The following is a 22,163-nucleotide window of genomic DNA, read 5'->3' on the forward strand; positions in this document are numbered from 1 at the left end:
AGAAACTGTTGAATTATCAACTTTATGCATTTGTATTGTTAATTTTGAGAGCAATCACTTGACGTAGAAGCTGGAAAGTTGTGTTTATGTAGGATTCCTGTAGTAACCTGAGTATTTTTCCTGGAAGTTCAGAATTACAAAGCATGAACAATCCATTGGCAAAGAGGTGTGGTCAGTCTGTGGTATGTTTTCAGACTGTCTGCTTTGGTTGAAATAATCTCTTTTCAAAGTAACTTTTTATAAGATTTAGCAATGGAAACAAGAAGACARAAAAAATCCAAAAGGAATTATCTGTGATCTATGGCAAATAATGCTTCGTGGCAGAGTTCTGACCTTGTTTGAAGAGCAGGACCTGCTGATGTAGAAGGAACTTGAATTCTTTTTTCCACTCTGTGTATAGAGTAGGGGGTCTTGCTAATGGATGCAATTGCAACAGACAGTCTGTATGACTGCATCAGATTGATTAGCTGGGTCCTGGTTACTGCTGCGAGTGGTGATTATGCCAGTACAGCTGCTTTCTCTTTTTATGTACTAATTACCACACGCACGGATGTCATCACCCTTAACACTGCATGGAGTTGTCCCATTAGCGTGGGAGTGGGAAGCAGCAGGGGAGGGGAGCTCTTCAGCATGACAAGCTGCTTAGAATTGAATGGAGTGGAGTGGAATGATGAAGCAACTATCCTAATGCGGAATTTTAAAGCTATCTTGTCTTTGAGATTCAGCCCTCAGCCAGCACTTGCAGGTTGTCAGAATCAGACTCATGTCCTTGGAGGAGCATTTTCCATGGGGTACTGTTTACTGCAAAGCAGTAAAAGCAGTAAAGCTCAGCTGTAGCCAGCAAGTCTCCTGCCTTGGCATGGCTGGTTATGGCTGTGCAAGCTAACCTGCCAGTTGGGGAGAGCTTGCTGCTAGCACAGAAAGGTGGTGGCTTCTTGAGATGGGACAAAGCCATTCTCCGGAGAAGGGAAACTGTTTCTAACTTGCCAAAGAAGGATATGATGGAAGATCCTTGCAGTTCTTGAGAGATTCAGAATGCTTGTTTTATGAATTTATTCTCCTGGTTCCGGCAGACCCCTCCCTTTTCCCCCCTTCCTCCTTCTCCAAATCCAATCTTCCCATCTCAGAGTGCACCATAATCTCCATGGTAACAGGTGTTACCATTGTGCATCTGATTTCCCCTCTCACCTTCTGTTTCTCCCTTTGCCCCTTCCCTCGCTGCTCCCCCAGCAAGCAGGGCAGGGCAGGGCAGGGGGGTGGGACAGACATGACAGAGATGGGTAAGAGCTAGATGAACCCATAAGGACCTGTTCCTTCCACCCAAACCCTGAGCTTGTCTGAATACACGAACTGCTGAATTAACCAAGGCAAAGAGTGAGCAGCTTCTGCCATACAGAGAAATCCTTTTTTCGCCTCTAATGTGACTTTCTCAGAGGAGCAGTTAAATTTGTTACTAGTGATGGGAAATAATGTAGCTATGTTGTTTTGCTCTGACTTACTTTGTTTACATTAGAATGGTCAGGATGAAGGTTCTGGGTACTAGCTGTTGAGGAACACATAGTTAAGTGATTCTGACTCAGGCTTCTCAAGTTAAATTGTCAAACAGACAAGATATGCAGTGGGCAACAGAGCTATGGAGTGAAACAGCCCCAGTTTGTTATGATAGGTGATGAGTCCCATCCTAATGGCTTTTAATTATTTACTTCAAACCACCTTAGCAGTGCAGTAGTGGTTGATCTGCATTCCCATCAACCTTTATCCTGTTGTTCCAGCATACCATCATTCCCTTCCCTGCTTACTGGTTCACCGCTATTCCCTTTTCTGCGGAGTCTGGAGGAAAGGTTTTGTGATGGTTGGATGCTTTCCCACCAGAAAATCTAATGAAAACCTGTCTTTCACCTTGGATTTATCCAGTTGAAAATCCAGATTCAAAGTCTGTGTTACTTGCAGTGTTAACAGGTTTAAATATTAGCTAAATTTCTGCAGAAATTCTCTTAATGATTTGATCTTGTAAATGCAGTCTTCAGACCTACCTGTCTGAAGTCCTGATACTTTATTGGCCAAGCACACTGAAGCATCTTGTCTCTGTGTGYTCTTGATAGCCAAACTGATTCATTACTGCTTTTTCTATTTCCCATCTTTTGTTTTTATGATTTCCATGTGTCATATTTTTGGGCAAAATGGATTGTTGTCTGTATACCCCGTTCTGGTTGCTGGATGCTCCATAGCTGTGTGCTGGTAAGCCCATTAAACATTTAGGTGCACATGTATGTGCCTTTCTAGCAGCTGCTTACTGTCACTGGTGATTTAGTGGTTTCTTGCAACAACCTGTCAAGTGACATGTCTCTATGGCCATCTGTGCTGCTGTGGGGAAATTGCACATTTGTTTGGGCCTCCTTGGCTCTCCTACCTTGTATTGTCCTGTCAAGTAATCTCCTGTTATTGTTCCAGAGAGTTTTCAACGTTCTGTACCCAATGCCTGCCGACCAGAGAAGACATGTCAGCATAAACTCGGCTCGCTGGCTGCCTGAGCCAGGCCTGGGATTGGCATATGGCACCAACAAAGGGGACCTGGTGATTTGCCGACCAGAGTAAGTGCTTGCTTTACACGGAGATATAACTGCTTTAACCATTCTGTTCTTAGGGCAGTGGGGATAATGTGGCTTTTTTTATGCTTGAGGGATCAAAAAAACCCAGTTCCGGATACTTGTTTTGGACTGCCACAGAGTTGATCTGAGTCTCTTAACAATCAGTTATTTGTTTTGCTGATTGTAAATTTCTGAGACTTTTTGAAGTGCATCACCTTTAGTTCATGTTATTTCCCATGTCTTACTAGAATTTCTGGATCCTTTATTTCTTATATGATTAGTGCCATGTCTTTCAGCCTCTCTGGATTTATGGACTTCTAAAGGTTTACAATCACAGGAAATTTGAGTAAGTAATATGCTTGCTTCCCTCAGCTTTTGAGGACCACTTGAAGTCCACCAGCCAGGTTGAAAGCTGCTGACCTAGAGTTATCAAATACTTGTTACAGTAGTCAAGCAAGAGATTCTATGAACTGCAAAGACTTTTGTCATGATTATGAGCAAGCCAATTAATTATTTTGGTGTCCTCACTTAAAGCCCAGTGGTGTGACATGTAGATTTCAGTTCTCTATTTTTTTGTGTAAAGCTATGAATGGTCTAACTGTCCCTTTGTAAGCTTACAATTCAACACAAGCTAATTTAGATGTGGTCTGACACTGATGCTGACAGTGAAACATATTACTTTCAGTGTTCTTGGGGAGTTTCAGCRTCGTATTTTGTTGAGAGCCTTCTCTCCACTGTGTTGTCCAAGTGTTCTTTTGGAACTATGTTTCTTTTATACCTCAGGTATACTTCAGGAGTTTTTCTGCTTCAGTCACTTCATGGTACTAAACTACCTTGGTATTCTTTTGGGTTGTGCTTCACATAATACACTGTTGAACTTCCTTAGAGCTTAGAAGCTGGCAGCTAGAAACTTGCAGCACTGCTGGTGATCATACCCCATGCATGTGGACTCCCATCTGTTGTGCCCTGACATCAGGCATGTGGTGATTGAGGAGAGTCATACTGTCAGTGTACAGCCACTAGCTTAAATTAGAATAAATATATACAATTATAAGAGTGACTAATTCAGCGCAGCCTTCTGGTGAAATCTGTGGTTGGAATTCACATTGGACCAGTTTTGGTAGTACAGAATGCCAGTGCTTCTCAAACAACCCTCTTGTTCTCTTGAACATAATCTTTCATCAAGGCCTTATTTATACATGAAGTTCTAMAAGATATTGTTATGGAATAAGCTCTAATCACTTTCTTTCAGGATAAATGCTTTCTTTAAGAACAGTTGCTGTACTTTGTAAGCAGAATTATTCARGAATAATGGCTCTCTTCTAGAACTTGAGAGTTATTGTAAGTTATTTTCAGTATAGAAAAATGTTAAGGTACAGTCTACTGATTATGGTTCATGCAAAGAACTTGAATTAGAACCCCAGGAACTGAAGTCTCCCTGAGCGTGGATTCTTTGATTGAATGGTACAGAGTAAAGCTTTGTCTGGCTGTCCTGGCCTCACACATCCCACCCTGCATTGGATTTCCCCTCCAGTGCTTGCAGTACACCAAAGCTGAGTGGCATGTCTCTTCTCACTAATTAAAGACTCAATATGAACACTTCCATAGTATGTTATGGCAGCACAGTCAGCCCTTTTGCAACCTCTGTGTAAAATCTTCTTGGCCCACCATGTTAACTGTGCATAATTCCAACAAAAACAGATGTTTTGTATATGAACATGAAACAAGGTGGCTGTATAGGTAGGAAATTTACTGGTGGCTTGACAAAAATGCTTCAGCAGGTTTCCTGCTGGTGGATTAGAGTGACTGATGCTTCTGGTGATAATTGTAAACATCACATGGACTGGTGGGTTCTTTCTGAAACAGGACACCTGATGTGTTCTGTTCTCAGCTGCACCATTTTATAGACCAACAACAGTCAAGAGTGACTTGTCAACCTCAGCATGAATGTGTAGATACTCACTGAGCTGTATAATTTGCATTGAGGCACTAACATCAGAATACATAGGTGAGTGAGGCTCTGTCAGAACAGAAGTGGCTTGCAGCTGGAGTGTCTGTCCCAGACCTACTTGACAGATCCTTAGAGAAAGGAAAAACCCTGATGTATGGATGCCATCTCAGTAGTTCTTGACTTAGTAAGCTTGCTTTGAGATTGGTATGTGTGTTAACTTTAACTTGAGAAGTGAGGATGAAAAATGAAAAGTATTTGTGTAGTCTCAATACACAGTAATACAGTGGAGACAAATACTAAATACAGGATTCAGCAATTGATAGATTACTATATGGAGGATAGCCTAGCAAACAGCAGGGATCAAGAAAACACTACTGCCGAACTCCACCCCATTCTAATTTGGCAAAGAAAACCGTGGTCAGTAGTAAATAACAGAGATTAAAATAAATTCCCTAGGTCTTAATTCYCATAAACAATGGAGGCATTTGAAACCAAGTACTACAGAAATCACATAAACAGATTGAAATAGCAGCTGTTCTTCAAATAGAGGATTTAAATTAGTAGATTGGAAGTATAAGATGACCAAAAAAAAAGGAAAAAAAAGGCATTGCTTGAAGTTCCACGGACTCATGATGGGATGCTGTTCAAGTAGTCCTTCCAGCATTCAAAAGAAACACTAGTTAAAAATGGAAATGGAAAGGTCAGATTATGTTGGCAGTCCATAACTGTAATCTTAGTATGCAGATTTAAAGGGTGTATTTTGAATGTAAGTAAAATTAAAACCATGGGAAGTGGTATTGGATGCATTGTGATTTGACTAAAGTGGAGTACAATAGATTGTATACCTGTCCTTGAGAATTTTATGTATTTATTTTTTATTAAAGGGTCACTGAGGATTTGCTCTAGTTCTAACATATGTGTCTTAGTAAGGCGGTTCCTACAGTGGAGCCACAATAAGTCTAACTAATTTATAAAGAATTAGGATTAGAACAAGATCAGATAAAGAACATGTGAAGTCCTGGCTAAAGGAAAGAATACAATATTATTGACATCTGGACTCTGTCACAAAGGAGGTCATAGGACTTGTTTAAAAAAACAGCTCTGGAACTGGTTGATTAATAAGTACTRTTTACACTAATGGCTTGTAAGGGTGCGCTGAATAAATTTGCCGAGTATGTGACATTAGGTTTGTCATTGCAGAGAAAAATCAAGGTATTGCACAGGAATTAGATTGCTGTGAAAGTGACTGGAGTTATAGAAATGAGAACTTAATAGTACAAAGTGCACTTAGTGACTAATAGCATTGAGTTCAGTAGATAAAATGATGGAGGAGGAGAAAGACCTGAGGTTTTGGTTGATTGTAGGTGATTAAGCCATCAATGCATTAGGCTGTAAGAAAAAAATTAGCTACAGGATGAGATACAAGATGCTTAACAGCAGAGATAGCGAAATGTTAATATCGGTGTAGAAGAAGCTAGGTATATAAGCTGGAATGATGTAAAATTTGCCTTTTAACTGGCACAAATAGCTAAGAGCACCTGATAGTGGGGTATGGGGAACATTTTCTCTTAGAAAACCTGCAGTGTGGGGTCTTTATAAGGTCTGAAAAGGAAAGATAGAGAGACTATTATATAGCCTTCCATAAATATCAAAGAAGAGAGAATTGTTTTAGTGTGTATCACAGAACAGTTAAGGTTGAAAGGGACCATTTGAAGTCATCTAGTCCAACCTCTGGTCAAGCAGTGTACCTTAGAGTGCAGAACTCATGATTGTGATCAGATGGCTTTTTAATATCTCCAGGGAAGGAGATTCTGAAATCTCTCTGAGCAATGTGTTCTAGTGCTCCGTCCCCTGCACAGTAAACAAGTCCTTCCCCCTGTTTAGGTGGAACTTTGTGTTTCAGTTTCTGCCCATTGCCTCTCGGCCAGTTGCTCAGCACCACTGAGAAGAGTCTGGTTCCATCCTCTTGACACCCCCCTCTTCAGTCCCCTAAGCATCACGGTAGCCCTCCGCTGGACCTGCTCCAGGAACTTCATGTCTCTCTTGTCCTGAGAAGCCCAGAACTGGACATAGTGCTCCTGATGTGGCCTCACCAGGGTTGGGTAGAGGGGYATGATCACCTCCCTTGACCAGTCAAAGAGCTGTTAAAGCTCTTCCTAGTGCACCTCAGGATACCATTGGCCTTCTTGGCCACAAGCRCACTGCACCAGGACCCCCAGATCCTTCTCCACAGGGCTGCTTTCCATCAGGTCAGTCTCCATCCCAGGCTGGTGCATGAGGTTGTTCCTTTGCAGGTTCAGGACCTGCACATGTTGAATTTCATTTTGTTGAAATTCATTTTGTTGAATTTCATTTGGYTCTTCTCTGCCTGTCTGTCCACCCTGTTGAGGTCTTTCTGAATGGCAGCCCAGCATGCTGGGTTGTGTCGACCATCCCAGTTTTGTGTCATCAGTGAACTTGCTGGAGAGGCATCTGCTCTTCATCCGAGTCATTGATGAATATATTAAACAATAATGGYCCCATTTCTTAACCTCTAGGGGACACCCCTAGTTACAGGCTTCCAGCTGGACCCCGTGCCCATCATGGCCCTCTGAGACCTCATTCAGCTACTTCAATCCACCTCTCTGTCCTCTCATCCAGCCTGCACTTCCTGAGTTTGCCTATGAGGCTTCACATTAACACATGGTAGTCTGTGGCTTTTGGATTTAAGATGAATTTGTGTTCAGTCCAGAAGTGTAGTATTGGAAGGCTCTGAGGCTGCCGTGTTTTAAAGGGTGGGCATCACTGAGCTAAATCAAGACACTGAATTGATAACAGTGATGTTCAGTGGAAGAGCCATGTCACATAAACAGAAATCYCTTTAGGCACACCGTGTGAGGCAGTGTGCTCCACTTAGGAAGTGAAGTGAATTACTACGTACTACAACTGTGGCCTGGAGGTCTGTCACGGGAAGTGATACAGAGCAGTGTGAATTCCCCCCATGCCTCTGTTATCCTGCTGCACACTGACTTTCCTGCAGGGCTGCTAGTGCTTTTTTAGCCTCCCCAAGACTGCTTTTCCCCTACTACACGCTACCTGACATCCTTTTTAACTGTGACCAGTAATAATCTTCAACAGAGTTTTGTACATCTTTCTTGACACTGCATACTTTGAGGTTTGATTCAGTTCTGAAGCTTTGYGTTTGCAGCACGGAACGAAATTCTCGGTATCTGTCTTGCATGATAGAAACACTTCCTCTGTTTGTAAAAGGAATTTGATTCTTAATGCTCCTTCTAACCTTTCCTACATTGTCACATCCCAAGAAGAGCTTTCCCATTCAGAAACATCCCTGGTGGGATATCTCAAACATAGAACTTTCTTGTAGAATATAAACAGGTGAGACCAAAAGTGGTGAGGAGCAGGCTGCATATTGCCCTTTGCTGGCTTTGCTTGTGGAGGACTGCCCTGGGAGAAAGGCAGGAGAWATAAATGTCAATTGCTTGTTGTTTCCTCTTGAGTGTCGTCTCTCTTGTGCTCAGGAGCAGGTTCTGGAAGGACTCAGTGCCTACATGATTTTGCAAATTCTGCTCCAAAAATCTCACCATTCTGAGAAAACTGTTTCAAAACCAAGTTCTCAAAGCACCTTGTCAAAGGCTACCTTTGTAGYGCAGGCATCCACAAGAGAGGAAGGATTTCTTCAGCAGTCAGAGCCCCTGGTAATGGAATTCATATACCCCTGAAGATGCATCTGGTTCAGAGGCACCAACCCTTAGTTTTCTCTCAYTGGGAAGTAGGTGTGTAGAGTCTCAAACTGATTCAGTGCTAGTCAGTGTGCATATTTTAATYCTTTGTGGTGAGATCTGCCTCTAACATGAAATTATTCCAGGAAATTCTCTTTATGATAAATTCCTATGCTTTGCAAGCAATCATTGCATTTATCTGTCTGTGCCAATCTATTTTTTTTTTATTATGGCATATCCTCCCATCTACTAATGGGGACAATGTGTCTACATCTAGTTATCAGCATTGGTAGAGAGATGGTAATCTATGCAGCTGCCTGGCACATCATGTCTCGCTGCTGGCTCCATTCCTCAGGCTCTGCAGCCTCCAGCCATGATGCCCAGCATAAGTTACATCCTTTGCCTCTTAAGGATAGCTTCTAGTGGACAAAGTAAACAAGGAGACAGAAGGAAGAGCTGTATTCCTTCATGTGTAACCAAGGGATGTTAGCAACCCGGCAAAGGGAATGTTCTCACAACTCTTAACTGGGGTGGCTGGAGATTCTGTTTATGTCTGAGTCTTCCTTGCAAATGGCCTTTTGAAAGGCAGCATCTGCACAGCTGTCTTCAGCAAGGAAGTGAACACGTGTCCTGGACTTTTGCTGCCCGTTAAACACAAGATGCGTTGAATTTTCTAAATGAGGATAAAAGATGATTTTGATTGATAAAMGGATTGAATAGGAGGGAACATGCCAATTTTGCACTATAGATGCATCCTGAAAGCTTACATTTGGATTTTGTTATTTATGCAATAAGAAAGAAACTGAATTAATTGTTTCCAGTTGTGCAGGGAAGCCTAGGTAACCTCAGTGCCAGAAGGCTTGGTCATTGCAGATKCAGAAGTAGAGTGCTAATACAGAGGCTTGAAACTGTATTTCTATTCTGATACCGGTTTTTATTCTTTTTCTGTTTCCTTTTTTGTGTGTGAAGGGATATCCAGGATGACTGATGGCATTAGGTGGAAGTTGCTCTCATAAAATTCCGCTTAATATTTCTATGATTCCTAGAGATAAATTTTGAGAGCTGCTCTAAGTCTTCAGTTGCAGCAAGTTCATTTCCCTCACCCAGTTCTTCAAGATGTGCCGTAGCACTGACTACTTAAGGGACATTTATTTTCCACCATGAGAAAGGGAACTTGGTACAGAGTTCTGTATTAAAGAACCATAGCTTGGTACTTACCAGTTCATGTACCATGTCACTGACCTTCTGCAGRTCCTAACCAGTTCTCACTTTGGGTGGCACCTTTTCTATTAGCACAGCCATGTGCTGTAAAAACAATTACCAAGTGCTTCACTYAAATCCATTCAGATCACACCTGCCACCTTTTATTCCTGTACTTTTTTCTAATTCTATCTTCAAAAGCAGTTAMATTTCATGCAAGCAATTATTTGACTTACAGCCTACTGCATGTGGCTCACTCTTTCATTGTTTTAATATATCTTCTTTTTTCTATTTGTTATATTACTCTCTTTAAGGATAAAAGTTACACTTAGAAGAAGGTAATTGTCAGTTTTAAGTATGGCTTTCTTTTTGAAGAATACTGCTAAGTTGACTTTTTTGCCCTTTTGTCATATCCTCTTTTTTTTGGTAACGTATTGAAAAACAGGTGTGAATGACTCAAAAAAGTTAACTTTAAAAAACAACTAATGCTATGTCTGGCATATTTCTTACTCCCTAATTACACAAGTATCCTTGGATATTTTATAAATGGACACTTCAAAGAGCAGAGTTCAGTATCTTGTCCACTTTGAAACATCATTGATTTTTGTCGTTAGCATCACAAATGAATCAACCTTTTCTCATTCTAATACCATTTTCCTCCTGTTTAATTTTAGAATGTCTTTTAGCTCTTTGGCAGCATGAGTTCATCCTGCTTTCTTATAACCTTTCTTTTCTCCACAGATCTATACTAGGCCTTCCTTGTTCACTTGTTTACTTCCTTGGCATTCCATTAAGATTTTCTTTAATTTTCCGGTCTTTGAACCCTATTATTTATAGAGTTATGTTTGGTGTCCTTTTTGCTGGTTTTTTTTCCAGAAGGGCTCTGCTATTGAATCCAGCAAGTAAATAAAACAATCTTTTTTTTGCTTATTTTCTTTCTCCACTTTAAATCCTTCTGCAAATGGTCTTAACTCAATGTCTCCAAACTGTGATTAATTGGARTAATAATTGGAGGTTTGAGTTTCCAGATGATTTTTTCTCTTYTTTCTTTTTTGAACAGGTTTCCYATGYGTGCTAAACAGAATGCTCTTTAGTTGGCTAATTTCAAAGGTGCTGAAGATTATAAATATAAAACTTGGCTTGCCCTGTGGATCTCACTGAGATTAGACCAAACCAAGACCTTGGTGCTGGAGCTTGGCAGCTTTGTGTGTGCACATTCCAGCGTTCTATTAAAAATAAGCACTTGCTATGCTTGCTAATTTTAAACACTAATTTTGAAGTTGCTTTCTCCTATTCTAGATGCATTTTCCTGGTTTATTTTGCCTGTTTAATGTCTACCAAAAAAAGCCTACTTCATCAATGTTAGTTTCTGCTAAAACAGTAATGAAAAATTTAAATATGGCTAAAGAGTGACGTTTGCTCTGAACACTTGTAGCAGTTTAAGATGTTTAAGGCCTTGGAAGGCTTAAGCAATTTGCACATCCCCAGAGACTCCTAACATCCTAAATTGTTTAAGCCACTGGAAGAGCTGATRGATCATAAACAGCTTAAGATATTCTGAGGATTCAAAGCTTATTTGGAGTATAGTCTGCCTKTAATCACTTTAAGCAATTAACAAGCCTTTAGGTTTTTAGAAGACTTAAGCAAGTTATCCATCTTTAGAGCTTGGTATATGATAATATCAAGCTGAATTGTTCTTGTTTGAAGACCTTTAAACTGTCGTTTTCTGGAATCTGCAATTTACCTTCCAGAGGGATCCCTACCTGGTGCTTGGTGTGGCTGGAGCCAGATAGTGAGAGATACCATTGAATACTGGCAAGATTTAGTGAGAACAAAATCAATGAAAATACAGGAAATTCTTCTTTGGTCTATTTCTGCCTTGTTTATTCCAGGCTATTTTGCCTGCATGCTGTGTTCCTTTTCTCATAAACATGCTTGCTTTTCTGTTTTTTTTTAAATAGCACTACAGCTATTATATAGTGCACTGTATTTTGATACACAAAAATCTTATCAGTGTTGTAGTAGTAAATCTTAGCTCTGGGTCTTCCTTGCAACAGTGTTTTGTCCATCTGCTTTCATTAATTCATATATTTTGCATTTAATGATGGCCTCAGTATGTCCCCTCCAACCTGTGATATAGCTCTTCTAAGTGTCAAAGTATCTGGTGTCTGACTACAACATCAATAGCATTAGAGTCAGGTTCAGGTCTAAGAAGGTTCCCCTTGTTCTCAGATACAAGTTACAACTTCCTATGTCACGCTGTACGTAAACACAGTATGGTTACATGACAGTAGTGTAAAAAAACTGGAAGAAAATTGCTTTAAAAAAACGTTGTGGTGTTTTGGCAGAAGAATGAAGGTTGAGAGGGACTTTTCTTGTCCTTATTCTCAACACAGTTTTTTTCTGTTTAGCCTTGTGTTCTTTAATGGTACCACTCACAACCTCAGTATTTTTTTCTTTGGTCCCAAGATAAGCAAACAGCCACACTTTCATACTAAACTCTTTTCTTTCTGCTCTGTCATTGTCTTGGTGCTTAATTTCCATTTGTTACTCCTGTTGAATCTGTTAGAAGACTGATTCTTWATTAAAGACTTTCTCCCATGGAATACAAGACAAATTCCTCTTAATGCTTTCTCGTGGTGTGTCATCCATTTCAACTTATCTTATGAGTCTGCTTATCTTCTACATGCAATCTGTAGGTAGGTTGCAAATGCTGACTCCTGGAAGTCACTTGGTTTTTAGCTGTAGTGGTCCTGTGGATCAGAAAAAACTATTCTGTTTGGGTTCTTCTTATGRTGTTAATTCCTGTTTTCTTTYACTCCCTCTTCTTTCTCTCTGAGGTCTCTACCAGCTTAGCTGACTGATGACTCTCTTTCCTTAGCCAAGATACCCAAGTTTTGCCCAGGGAAGATGGCTGTTAGGGGTGTGCTTCAATCTAAATATTATCCACTGGCCACACGATTGTGGACTGGATGCAGCCTTAGGTGCCCAYTGGTAGGCAGAACAAACTTGTGTGTGTTCAGGTTGTTGAGATAGAAGAACTACTGAATTAGCTACTGGTGCCACCAGCATGCCACCAGCTTTWTAAGGCCAGCCTCATAAATAGTGTGAGTTTGAATACAGCATCTTCAAAAATCCCAGTATTTAATCTAGCTGGCAGGACTGCACAATCAAACGAACAGGACCAATCACCTCACAAAGTGTTCCAAGTTGAGTTGGCACCTTCCCTGAAGCAGGCACACAGCTACCAGCTGTGCTGCTTGCTGTCCTGTTTCTGCAGCACCTTGGACAATTCAAGTAGGTGTCAGGATATGTTTCTGTATGATTGCTGTTTTTTACACAGGCCAAACTTGCAGGATTCTGAAAAAATTAGTGGGTTGTATCAGTGTAAGGAGTAAAAATGGGGCTACTCTTAGATGCGCCATTCATCTTGATGTGATGAACAGGATAATGTCATACATCATTTAAATATCTGTGGTTGTCAATCACAAACTGCAGCTCTTGTGTTCTGTGAGTTCCTACACTCAATCTTGTGCTCTTTCCCTGGCTAGTTACACACGGGTTGGTGCCAGTGAAGCTGCCACCTCTTCTTGTTCAAAGGGAATTACTGCCCAGCAGAATTACTCCAAAAATCCCATTTGCTGGTTCCATACAGTTTGCACTGCAGCCAATTTTCACTTGGAGTTGTCTCTGCACGTGGTTCATCGCCTGCACAGAAAGCTAAATATTTATGAAGTAGGGCGCTAGAAATTATTGTTTTCCTATCCAGGCAGCTGCTGGGAGTGCCAAACTTCGCTTTGTACTAACAATACCGTTGCCTAGCTAATCATGGGAGCTAGGGATGGGCTTGCTGTGATGATCATCACCACGCTGGCAGAAGAGATAATCAGCTGCTGACAAGGATGCATCTGGAATCTGGCCAGCACTGCATTGCACTGCACAATATACTGTGTGCTGCTTCTTCCTTCCAATCAGGACAGTGGAGTCCTGTTCCTTAGCACAGTGTCAGCTTGCTCTCTTGTTCCTCACTCTATTTCCTTGATACAATTTGGATGGCTTAGAATGACAAGTTTACACAAATGAAAGAAAGCATGTCTCGGGGAATTCAAATCCTCTGTAAACTAATCTGGTTTTGTATGCTTGCATTTAGTGATCTTGAATGGACAGTATATTTGTGACGTCAGCAGTAAGGAGTAATTTCTTTTGTGGAGAGAGCAAACTTGGCTGCATGAAAATCAAGTGCACTACATGGCATCACTCTGCAGCTTCTTTTCTGTATTGGACTTACCACAATCTTCATTCTGGTAATGAGGTTGTGCTGATATTTTTAGATGGGATTGCAGGCATCTATGTCATAATCAAAATTTAATTTGGTACTATAGGAAACAAGTGGGCTACTATTGGACCTTTCCATGTGGCAGGATTTGAAGGAGAGCAGTGCATTTGCTCATTATTGCTGCCTTCTTCAGATTTCACTTAAATCATCCAGGGATGATTTAAGCGAAAAGGTAGTAAGTGCTATTTATGCCTTCCCGGACATGCATACATTACTTGCAAATTATGGGTTGTTTTGTCGTGGTGTCATGCTCCTGAACTGTACTGTTATGGTAGAGTTGAAGAACTTTCATCCTACTCCCTCCTCCTCTTCAACTCCCAATTTTGGATATACCAGCTGGAGGGTTACGCAGATGTCTTAAGTCCATTTGTGCTGACTTGTGCTTTGTCAATTTACCTTTCAAATACTGGTTAAACAAATGCCATAAATTGTATTTCATATTTCTTGTGATTTGTTAATAATTTTGTCATTAATTCCTAGTACTTGGTCCTAGTTTCTTCCTGGGGACATAACTGAGCTGTGTAGATAATACTTCCATGCAGAGGGAGAGGCTGTAGTAAGATGCTGGCTCTTGGTACTTAACAGGCTCCACTCTGAATCCTTATTTGACTTTCAGCAAAGCCTGCAAGTCTGTGCCCTTCATCCTCTCCAAGCTCGTTAATAATGTGAGCTGGACACAAGCGTGAAGGAAAAGTCCATCTTAGAACAGATCCCTGCTGGGAAATCCAGGCTGTGAGCAGCTCTGCATATAACAAAGCTAATGGAAATTTCCAGGGAGGGCTTAGGGAGCTTAGTGACAGCCATAAAAGGGAAGAAAGTAAGAACTTGACTAAGTGGACTTCACTGTCCATGACTGACACAGTGTGGAGAATTGCAATTTTTCACCCTAAAGCCCTGGGCAACAAATGTCCTCTTTACTGCATCCACATCCAAGTGGCAACATGCTCCGTGTGCTACACAGAGCTTCTTGGCTCTTGGAGCTTATGCCTTGGAAAATGTAAAGTGCTTCTAGCATTTCCATGTCTAGAATTTGATGAAGCAAAAGTTAAATGCTTACATTACCTGAAAAATATTCATTTCTCCAGTGTAAGCTCTGCTTCTTTGGAATGAGTCGTCAGGCCTTGATTTGCAAATCTCCTGGGAAACGTACTGTGAAAGGCTGCTCATTTACCAAATTCAAGCAGTATTTTGCAATGGGAGCTAAAAAACCTTTAGGGGCTTTCTGAAAAGGGAGATTGCACTGTTTTAAATAGGTGTGGCTAAACCAGAGCAAGTCTTAAGCTTAAYTGAAAATCTGATTTAAACCAAGGTAATTGTGGTTGTCACACACATCTTGTTGTGTACTGAAGTTGGTTTAAGGTGTGATTATGTGATCAAGTTTGTAATGCAAGCATGGTGTTAAAACTGGCATTTAGCCCACATAATAGCAGTGTTTCTGTGATTAAATCTTGATCTATTAAGGAGAGAAATTATGATCTTCATGTAGAAGGTAGTGCCCAACCAGTGGTCTCTGTTAAGTTCAGGTGTATGCTCTCCTCGCTGTATCTAGATGCAGTCTGAAACATCTCTTCTGTAGGTTCAATCAATCAATCAATCAATCAATCAATCAATCAATCAATCAATCAATCGTGTAAAGGCTGGAAAACCTAATCAGGAGCAATCTTGATGTTAATCTTAGGCCTATGAAGAGATCAGTGATGCATACAAAAGAGGACGTCATCAAAGGTGATGCTGAGAGCCTCATGGCTTGAAGTCTTTTGTAAGAGGTAGAGTTGGGAAAGGGTGAGTTGTGTAGCTGGCCGAAGGAAGACTGCTGAAAGGTACCAGTGAAGAAGCTGCTGCAGAGTGCCAGCTGCTTCTTCTGAGCCACATTTTTTGCCCAGCAGGGGGACACACTCAGACCAAACTGAAAAGYGAGGTTAAAGTGGTGCTGAGAATGTTAAACTCTGTCGTCTCCAAGTATAGTGGCTTTGGTTTGAGCCTGYTTATCAGTGTTCCCAGAGTCAGCAGCCAGAGCAGTGGCACCATCTGCTACAGGTCCTCCTTCTACAGGAGGAAAGCAAAGCCCTTGATTCTCAGGGAGTAAAGTAGTAGCTAACAGAACCTTGGCAGTGAAGCTCAGTTGGTAAGTGCCAGTGTTTAAAASCAATGTGGGAAGTTATGTATTAACTGAAATGCCTATTGATTTCACCATGTGCAAACTGACAGCATGGAGTTAGAATGGACTTTGCTGTCCAACAACCTGACTGTACAGTGGTGAAACTGCAGAATAGGAGCATGGTCAGGAGCTTTTCATCTGGTATACTGCATGTCAGCTTGGTATCATGATGCTTTAGTAGAAGTGAAATTGATCCACCGAAAGAAGTGTATGTGCAGGAGCTGAATTTTTTGTGTAGTAGAGGAATACAATGTTTAGGGGGAAACAGGAAACATGGTGTTGTCAGCTCCCATTTTGGTCTGGGAGAAGCTTTGTGTTCTTCTGATTTCTTGTCTTGGGATCTCGCAAGCTGGCAAAGACGAGTAGGGCACATATTGTTGAGGAATCCCAATCATGTACGTATCAGTGGGGTACCATGCCTATTCTTTTAAAAGCATGAAGAAGTGTGGAAGAAGAGGTCAGTTTAGCTCTGTTTTGTAGATACCAAATACACTAGGGAATTTATGGGAATTTTGACTACAAGGTCAGAAAGTCTCTCTTGCCTTGGGACTGTGCTACTTAGCAGGCAGCAAAGTATGACAGCTAAGCCTCAGCCAGTGTATTAGGCAGGGGATGGAGCAGCCAGAGGGACTGGCACAGTTTTTGTGACAAGTTACTATCCGTCAGTAAACTCAGAAACCTTTGTAAATCGACATCTCACTGGCAGCTGCTTTCATAGTGTACAGTGCAGCACAGGACTAGCCCAGCACTAAAACCAAAAACCATCAATGGCTGGTTACTTCCTGTAGACTCTGTGTGTGATTTTGACCTATTTTGTTCATCTCTCACCCCAGGTCATAACCTGGGGTTTTGTCACCCCAGCAGCCGAGCCCCAGCATACACTGCTTTCCCATTGCAGCATGTCTGACCTGCAGTGTCCTCTAAGCTGGGGTTCTTGCCAGTTCTACTGAGGCATCTCTTTACAGGGATGATAGTTTTGACCTGTACATAAAACTTCTTTTTTGTGTCTGAGCCATAACCACTAGTGCTGGTTGTGAATTTTTGCTTGAATCCTTCCTTCGGATTATGGGACTACTCCTAATTCGGAGACTCTTCAGGGTGATGAGGTGCAGCTCTTCAGACACAGTTCCTGTCTGTCTACACAAGATGTTTTTTATTGGTTTAAGTTTCCCCACCCCTCACTTGCCTTGCTGTGACCACTGTACAGCACTGCTAACTCTCCACCAGGCACTATCAGGTCTCGGCAGTCCAGCAGCCATGTGGTGATACACAGCACTATTTCAAAACTGYCAGGCCAGCTCACATGACCTGTCAGCATGGTGTGGCAGAACACTGTACAGAAAGTGCCTTCCCTGGTAATGCAGCCCAGAGTGCATCTGAAGGTGGAACACAGCAGTAGATGGGAGATCTCCATGCTGCCTTGGACTGCCGAGTGAGTGCCTGTCCCCTGACATTTCTGTATGGCACAGAGTAAGCTGGATTCGCTTCACCCTTGTCTTGGTGGGTCATGTACTTATAGCATGATGGTGATTTAGTTTCTGTGATTGCCTGTAGTCTTCAGCAATGACAGTTAACCTTGTCTCTTCCTRGGAGTAGTAGGCCCTGACTTGGTGTATCTTTTGGTGAAATGCGTTGTGAAAGGTTTCCAGAGCATTAGCTGTTCCATTATGCTTAGTAGCATTAGATGTAAGATTCAAGTTTGGATTTTTCAGACACACATATTGTTGATGCAGTACAAGCTCTTYTGTGAAAACTTGTTAAAATATGCTCTACATCTGTCCTTGCTTCACAGTGGCTGTCAATGAGAGGGATATATAAAGATTTTTTGCAGGTAGAATGGGAACCATTTGCAAAGGAATTAAATGTTGAATAAGAGCAGTGTCTTACTGACCATTACCTAGTCCAGGAAATGCTTGCAGGTACCACAGGGAGAATTGGCCTTTCCATTCCAATTCTTTGTTTAGTCACTTGGAGTTAAGGTAACCTGATTTTATACACACAGTTGCATGTCTTCATTTCCTGAAAATCTCTCCGCTCCTGTTGCTGTATCTCGGTGCTAATATTGAATTGAAATGAATGGAATATTCCAGAACAATCTGGTAATACAGCAAGGTGGTTTATGGTGATGAGCCCTTTTAATGAAAATGTGAACTGAGCTAGATCTGCAGTTTCTGTAGGGCGGGAGTCGATGCTGTTCTTYATGTTGTGGGGATGTAATGTGTGCTGGCTTGAATAGTGTCCTGTGATGCTAATATTTTTTTCCTTCTTTGGTGTTTCAAGGGCCTTAAACTCTGGAGTTGAGTACCACTGGGACCAGCTGAATGAGAATGTCTTCACTGTGCATTCCAGCAGCAGAAGCACTGAACGGCCTGGGTGAGTCTCCTGGGTATTGGGTTAGAGAGACTTGACCCTTTCTTCTTTTGTTACTTCTGACAGCACCACTTCTTTGTTCCCTTACCACTGGCAGCTTTAAATACACAATTTTCTCCCCCTCTGACATTGCCTGGTTGGGTCACCTGGCCTTCTTCCAGMAAGTCACATTCAGTGCCCAGAAGTGCCACTGGTAGTAAAGTACATGTGTCATTCAGGGCCCCAGTAACAGCTGTGGGAGGAACATGTGGGGAATAATGTATCAAAAACACCAAGTAAAGCAAATGGCCTTTGAAGGATAACTGAAGAAAAGGGGAGTTCACAGAGAAAAGGGCAAATGTGTTGTGCTGACCCGATGACTGATTTTCATCCTTTTAACTGCTGGTCATGGGACAGTTTTGTCTCAGCAATAAGCTCTAAAAATAAAGCTGAATCCCTTGATGGCCCTATTGGCTGTKTCAGTTTGTCCAATGATGCACATGCTAGTTGTTCTAAACACCAGGGTTGTGCTGTAGACCATTGCTTCTTGCCATAGTGACAAGTACTTCTCTGTGAGCCAGCTGTTCTCAGCAAGAGGGTGACAGTTGTGTTTCAGAATTGTGAGCTTCAGGATCCCGAGGAAGTTGTGAGCCTGTTTACAGGATGAATGTCTGGGCTGTCGTATAGCCTTGGTCTGATTGTGGGTGAAAAATAAACAGCAGAGATTCTTTACTGTGCTGTGTGAGTGGATATTGCCACTGCTTAAGTTTTTGACAGTACATAAATAGTCTGCTCTAATGGGCAGCTTGAAGGCAGAAATACTGGTCCAGAGTGAACTAGCTCAAAGAGAGAGCAAGAGTAGTGTGGCAGGTAGGCTTGAAAGCCTTACAAAAAAGAGTTGTGAATGCGGCAGTCTTTCCTTGAATCTCTTTACTATTTCCTGCACTTAGAGACAAGAGGTGAGTTTTGTAARGAGTGTCACGGCAGTGTCAAGATTCAAAGCTGTAGCATTGCACACTTCAGCTGTTCCAGTCTGAGAAGCTAATGAGCCTTGAGGTGGTTCCTGTTATTTGCTTTTGCAAACAGAGGATTTCTCTTGTCCGACTGGAATGGGCAGAAATGCCTGCCAGAGTGCATTCGTGTGTGACGTTGACAAACCAGGAAGTCCAGAGGAGGGAGAGGATGCAGACTAYTCCATGAGAGTTAAAACTGCCCTGCTGACGTGCAGGAGGTTGTGTGTGTTAGTGCTTCTGCATTGCACATTGTGTTGCATGCTCAACRCAGTGACTCCAAGACAGTTGTTCTCCAGGCTTAGTGATGCTGCAGGGATATCTCTCTGTGCCTGTAAGACATCCTGTTTCTGTGGAAGGGTGAGTAAACTCTAAGACTCTGTTGGCTTCAAAGACTCAAGGGACCAGTGTAWGTAAGTAAGTGTGGGTCACAGTTCCCTTCATTCTCATTCTATAGTGGCGAGCAGGTGCCTGGTTGGAGTGGAGGCAGGAGGAGCCTTAAGTGCGTRTTTCATTTTTGCTTGGGCATGTTGCCTCTGATGATCCTGGTCTTGTCTTTTTTCTTTTTTCAGAACCAGCAGAGCCACATGGAGGACAGACAGGGACATGGGCCTGATGAATGCCATAGGCCTACAACCTCGAAATCCTCCCACCTCTGTGACATCACAGGGTACCCAGACATTGGCACCTCAGCTGCAGAATGCTGAGACTCAGACAGAGAGGGAGGTACAGGAGCAGGAATCCACCTCAGCAGGGACTGGGGAAGGTAGGACATCACTTAATGGCTTGTCTGACACAGCTTACCTGGTGAATTAGGAGTTTTCACTAAAGTTTCACATCCTGTCAGTTCATTTGGGCACTCCTTTTATCTCTTCAGCAAAGATTTCTCCRGCCTAATTTGCCTGTAGCCAGGCCTGGATGATCAGGACAGTGAATCTCCAGCCATATGAATAGAAAAGTTGTCTTTTTCACATAATTTGAGGAAGGAAAATTAATTCTTCTCCAGATAATTGTCTTTGTAGAATCAACAGTATTGYCTTCATTCCTCACACATTTCCTGAACTCTTAACCATCAGTAAGGCTGCAAGCTGCTGAGAGTTACCCTTTTTGCCTCTGTGTTAGAGTTTAGTCTGGTCCTCCAACTTCTGCAAAATGTCTGCATGCTTCACAAGCTCAGCATTTGGATACAAAATAAAATAATGTAAATCACTTCTCACAAAGCAGCTATGAGGATTCTGTTTGGTTGATGAAGTATGTGGTGAGTGCCCAGCTCATCTGTCCAAAAAGACTATAGTGGTTAGCAGTACAGAAAAACTTACCAACATGTAAGGAGCTGGAAACAGCTCCTGTGTGATTYCTGTGTAATGATAAAGTTACTATCTGTTGAAAACATGTTGATTTTATCCAGGCTTCTTGTCTCAATACTGTAGCATTGTGCTTTAATTCAACTCTGAAGGCTTGGCTAGGGAGGGTTTGGGCAGTATATACATAGGAAACACTAGAGAAARTCAAGGAGACTGTTTTGAAGTTTCTGGTTCATGATGAACCTGCTTGTCTTTGGGAAGCTGCCACAACATGCCTGTTTGTGCCTGTGTGCCTGCTTGTTCTCTGTCACTCTAAAAGTTGCTTTTTGCTATGTGACTCTTCCACAGTTTCTGCTGTGTAGTATCCAGCATGTGTGATAAGGCTTTGTGTTTCTCTGATCTCGGCTCTTCTGTTCGAAGTTAAGTGGGAAATTCCTGCCCTGTGGGGTTTCCATCTGCTGATCTCAGCAGAGCTGAGATTAACCTCTCTGGAAGGTTAGTACAGTTGAGGGCGTGTGAATAAGACTGGAATACAGACTGTCTGGACAAATGCTGAACTCATGGGAACTGGTTCTTCCACTGAATGTGGTACACAGACTGAGAAYGGAGCACACTGTGGGACCATGATGGCTGATACTGCAAGCTTGGGGAGTCTTTCTCTGCTGTTAAACCAAGAGAGTTCTCCAACACTGCTTCTCTCTCTCTGCAGTCGTTTGACCGTTTCTTTATCTTGTTCTTTCTAACCTTTCAATTTTCAGATCTAGGTAATGAGTTTTAACTACACTGTTAATGAGATGAGRAAGGGGTTGTCCTTTACCAGTGCCTTGGGCAGGGCATCTCTGTAAAGAAGCAAAACATGTAACATTTGGAAGAAAAGGAGTGTAAATAACAAACCTAGGACAGGTACGTCTCTCCGTCTCCCTTTCCTGCTTGGAAGAAGATTGGCAAGTTCCCCATCTGGTGTGATTTCCATCTCAGACAATAACTTCCCCTGTGTCTCCTTGCAAATGACCACACCTGCAGAATGGGCTCACACTCCTGTCAGCTGTATGAGRGCCTGTGGAATAAAGAAGTTATTGCAGTTTAAAAATATGCACCAGAGATGAGCTGTTTTACACTGTTGTTGATTAATTCCTATGCCAGTTGCATCCTCAGTAGAAATTCCTATAAAAGGGCTCGAGTAATTTGAAACTGAGAACTGTGCAGACAATCATGTTCAGAAGCATGACGGACCAAAAAAAAAATCAACAGTAATCCACAATAGAAGAATAGTACTATAATCTGAGGTGAAGCAGAAAGACAAATTTTTGGCTGCTGTTATCAACACCTCAGTGAGTTAACCAGGTACTTGTGGCAGCAGTGGTCTGGTTTATCTGAGTCTTAGTGCTTCACATTACACATGAGCATACCTGTCTGCTTGTGACAGTAAGGCTGCTGTTTACCCAGCATCGTCATCTCCTCTGGTGCACATCAGCTTGTTCCAGCTGACAAGATTAGGTGCCGTGGTGCTTTTCTGATGGCTGATTTGCCCACTGTATCCACTGTAAC

The 22,163-nt window shown here is 42.0% G+C and overlaps 1 protein-coding gene across 3 annotated transcripts in view; it reads left to right on the forward strand.

The window, feature by feature from the left end:
• AMBRA1 (autophagy and beclin 1 regulator 1) overlaps window positions 1–22,163 on the forward strand; it is a 115,531-nt gene that overhangs the window by 85,101 nt on the left and 8,267 nt on the right. For all 3 annotated transcript variants that reach the window (XM_057365079.1, XM_057365096.1, XM_057365089.1), the window contains 3 exons: window positions 2,452–2,591; window positions 18,233–18,325; window positions 19,884–20,077. In XM_057365079.1, coding sequence (XP_057221062.1) covers window positions 2,452–2,591; window positions 18,233–18,325; window positions 19,884–20,077 — 427 coding nt within the window. The remainder of the gene's footprint in view (window positions 1–2,451; window positions 2,592–18,232; window positions 18,326–19,883; window positions 20,078–22,163) is intronic.

Source organism: Malurus melanocephalus, unplaced genomic scaffold (assembly GCF_030028575.1).
Source record: "Malurus melanocephalus ecotype Western Australia unplaced genomic scaffold, MMel_1.1 scaffold_2, whole genome shotgun sequence".
Classification (NCBI taxonomy): domain Eukaryota; kingdom Metazoa; phylum Chordata; class Aves; order Passeriformes; family Maluridae; genus Malurus; species Malurus melanocephalus.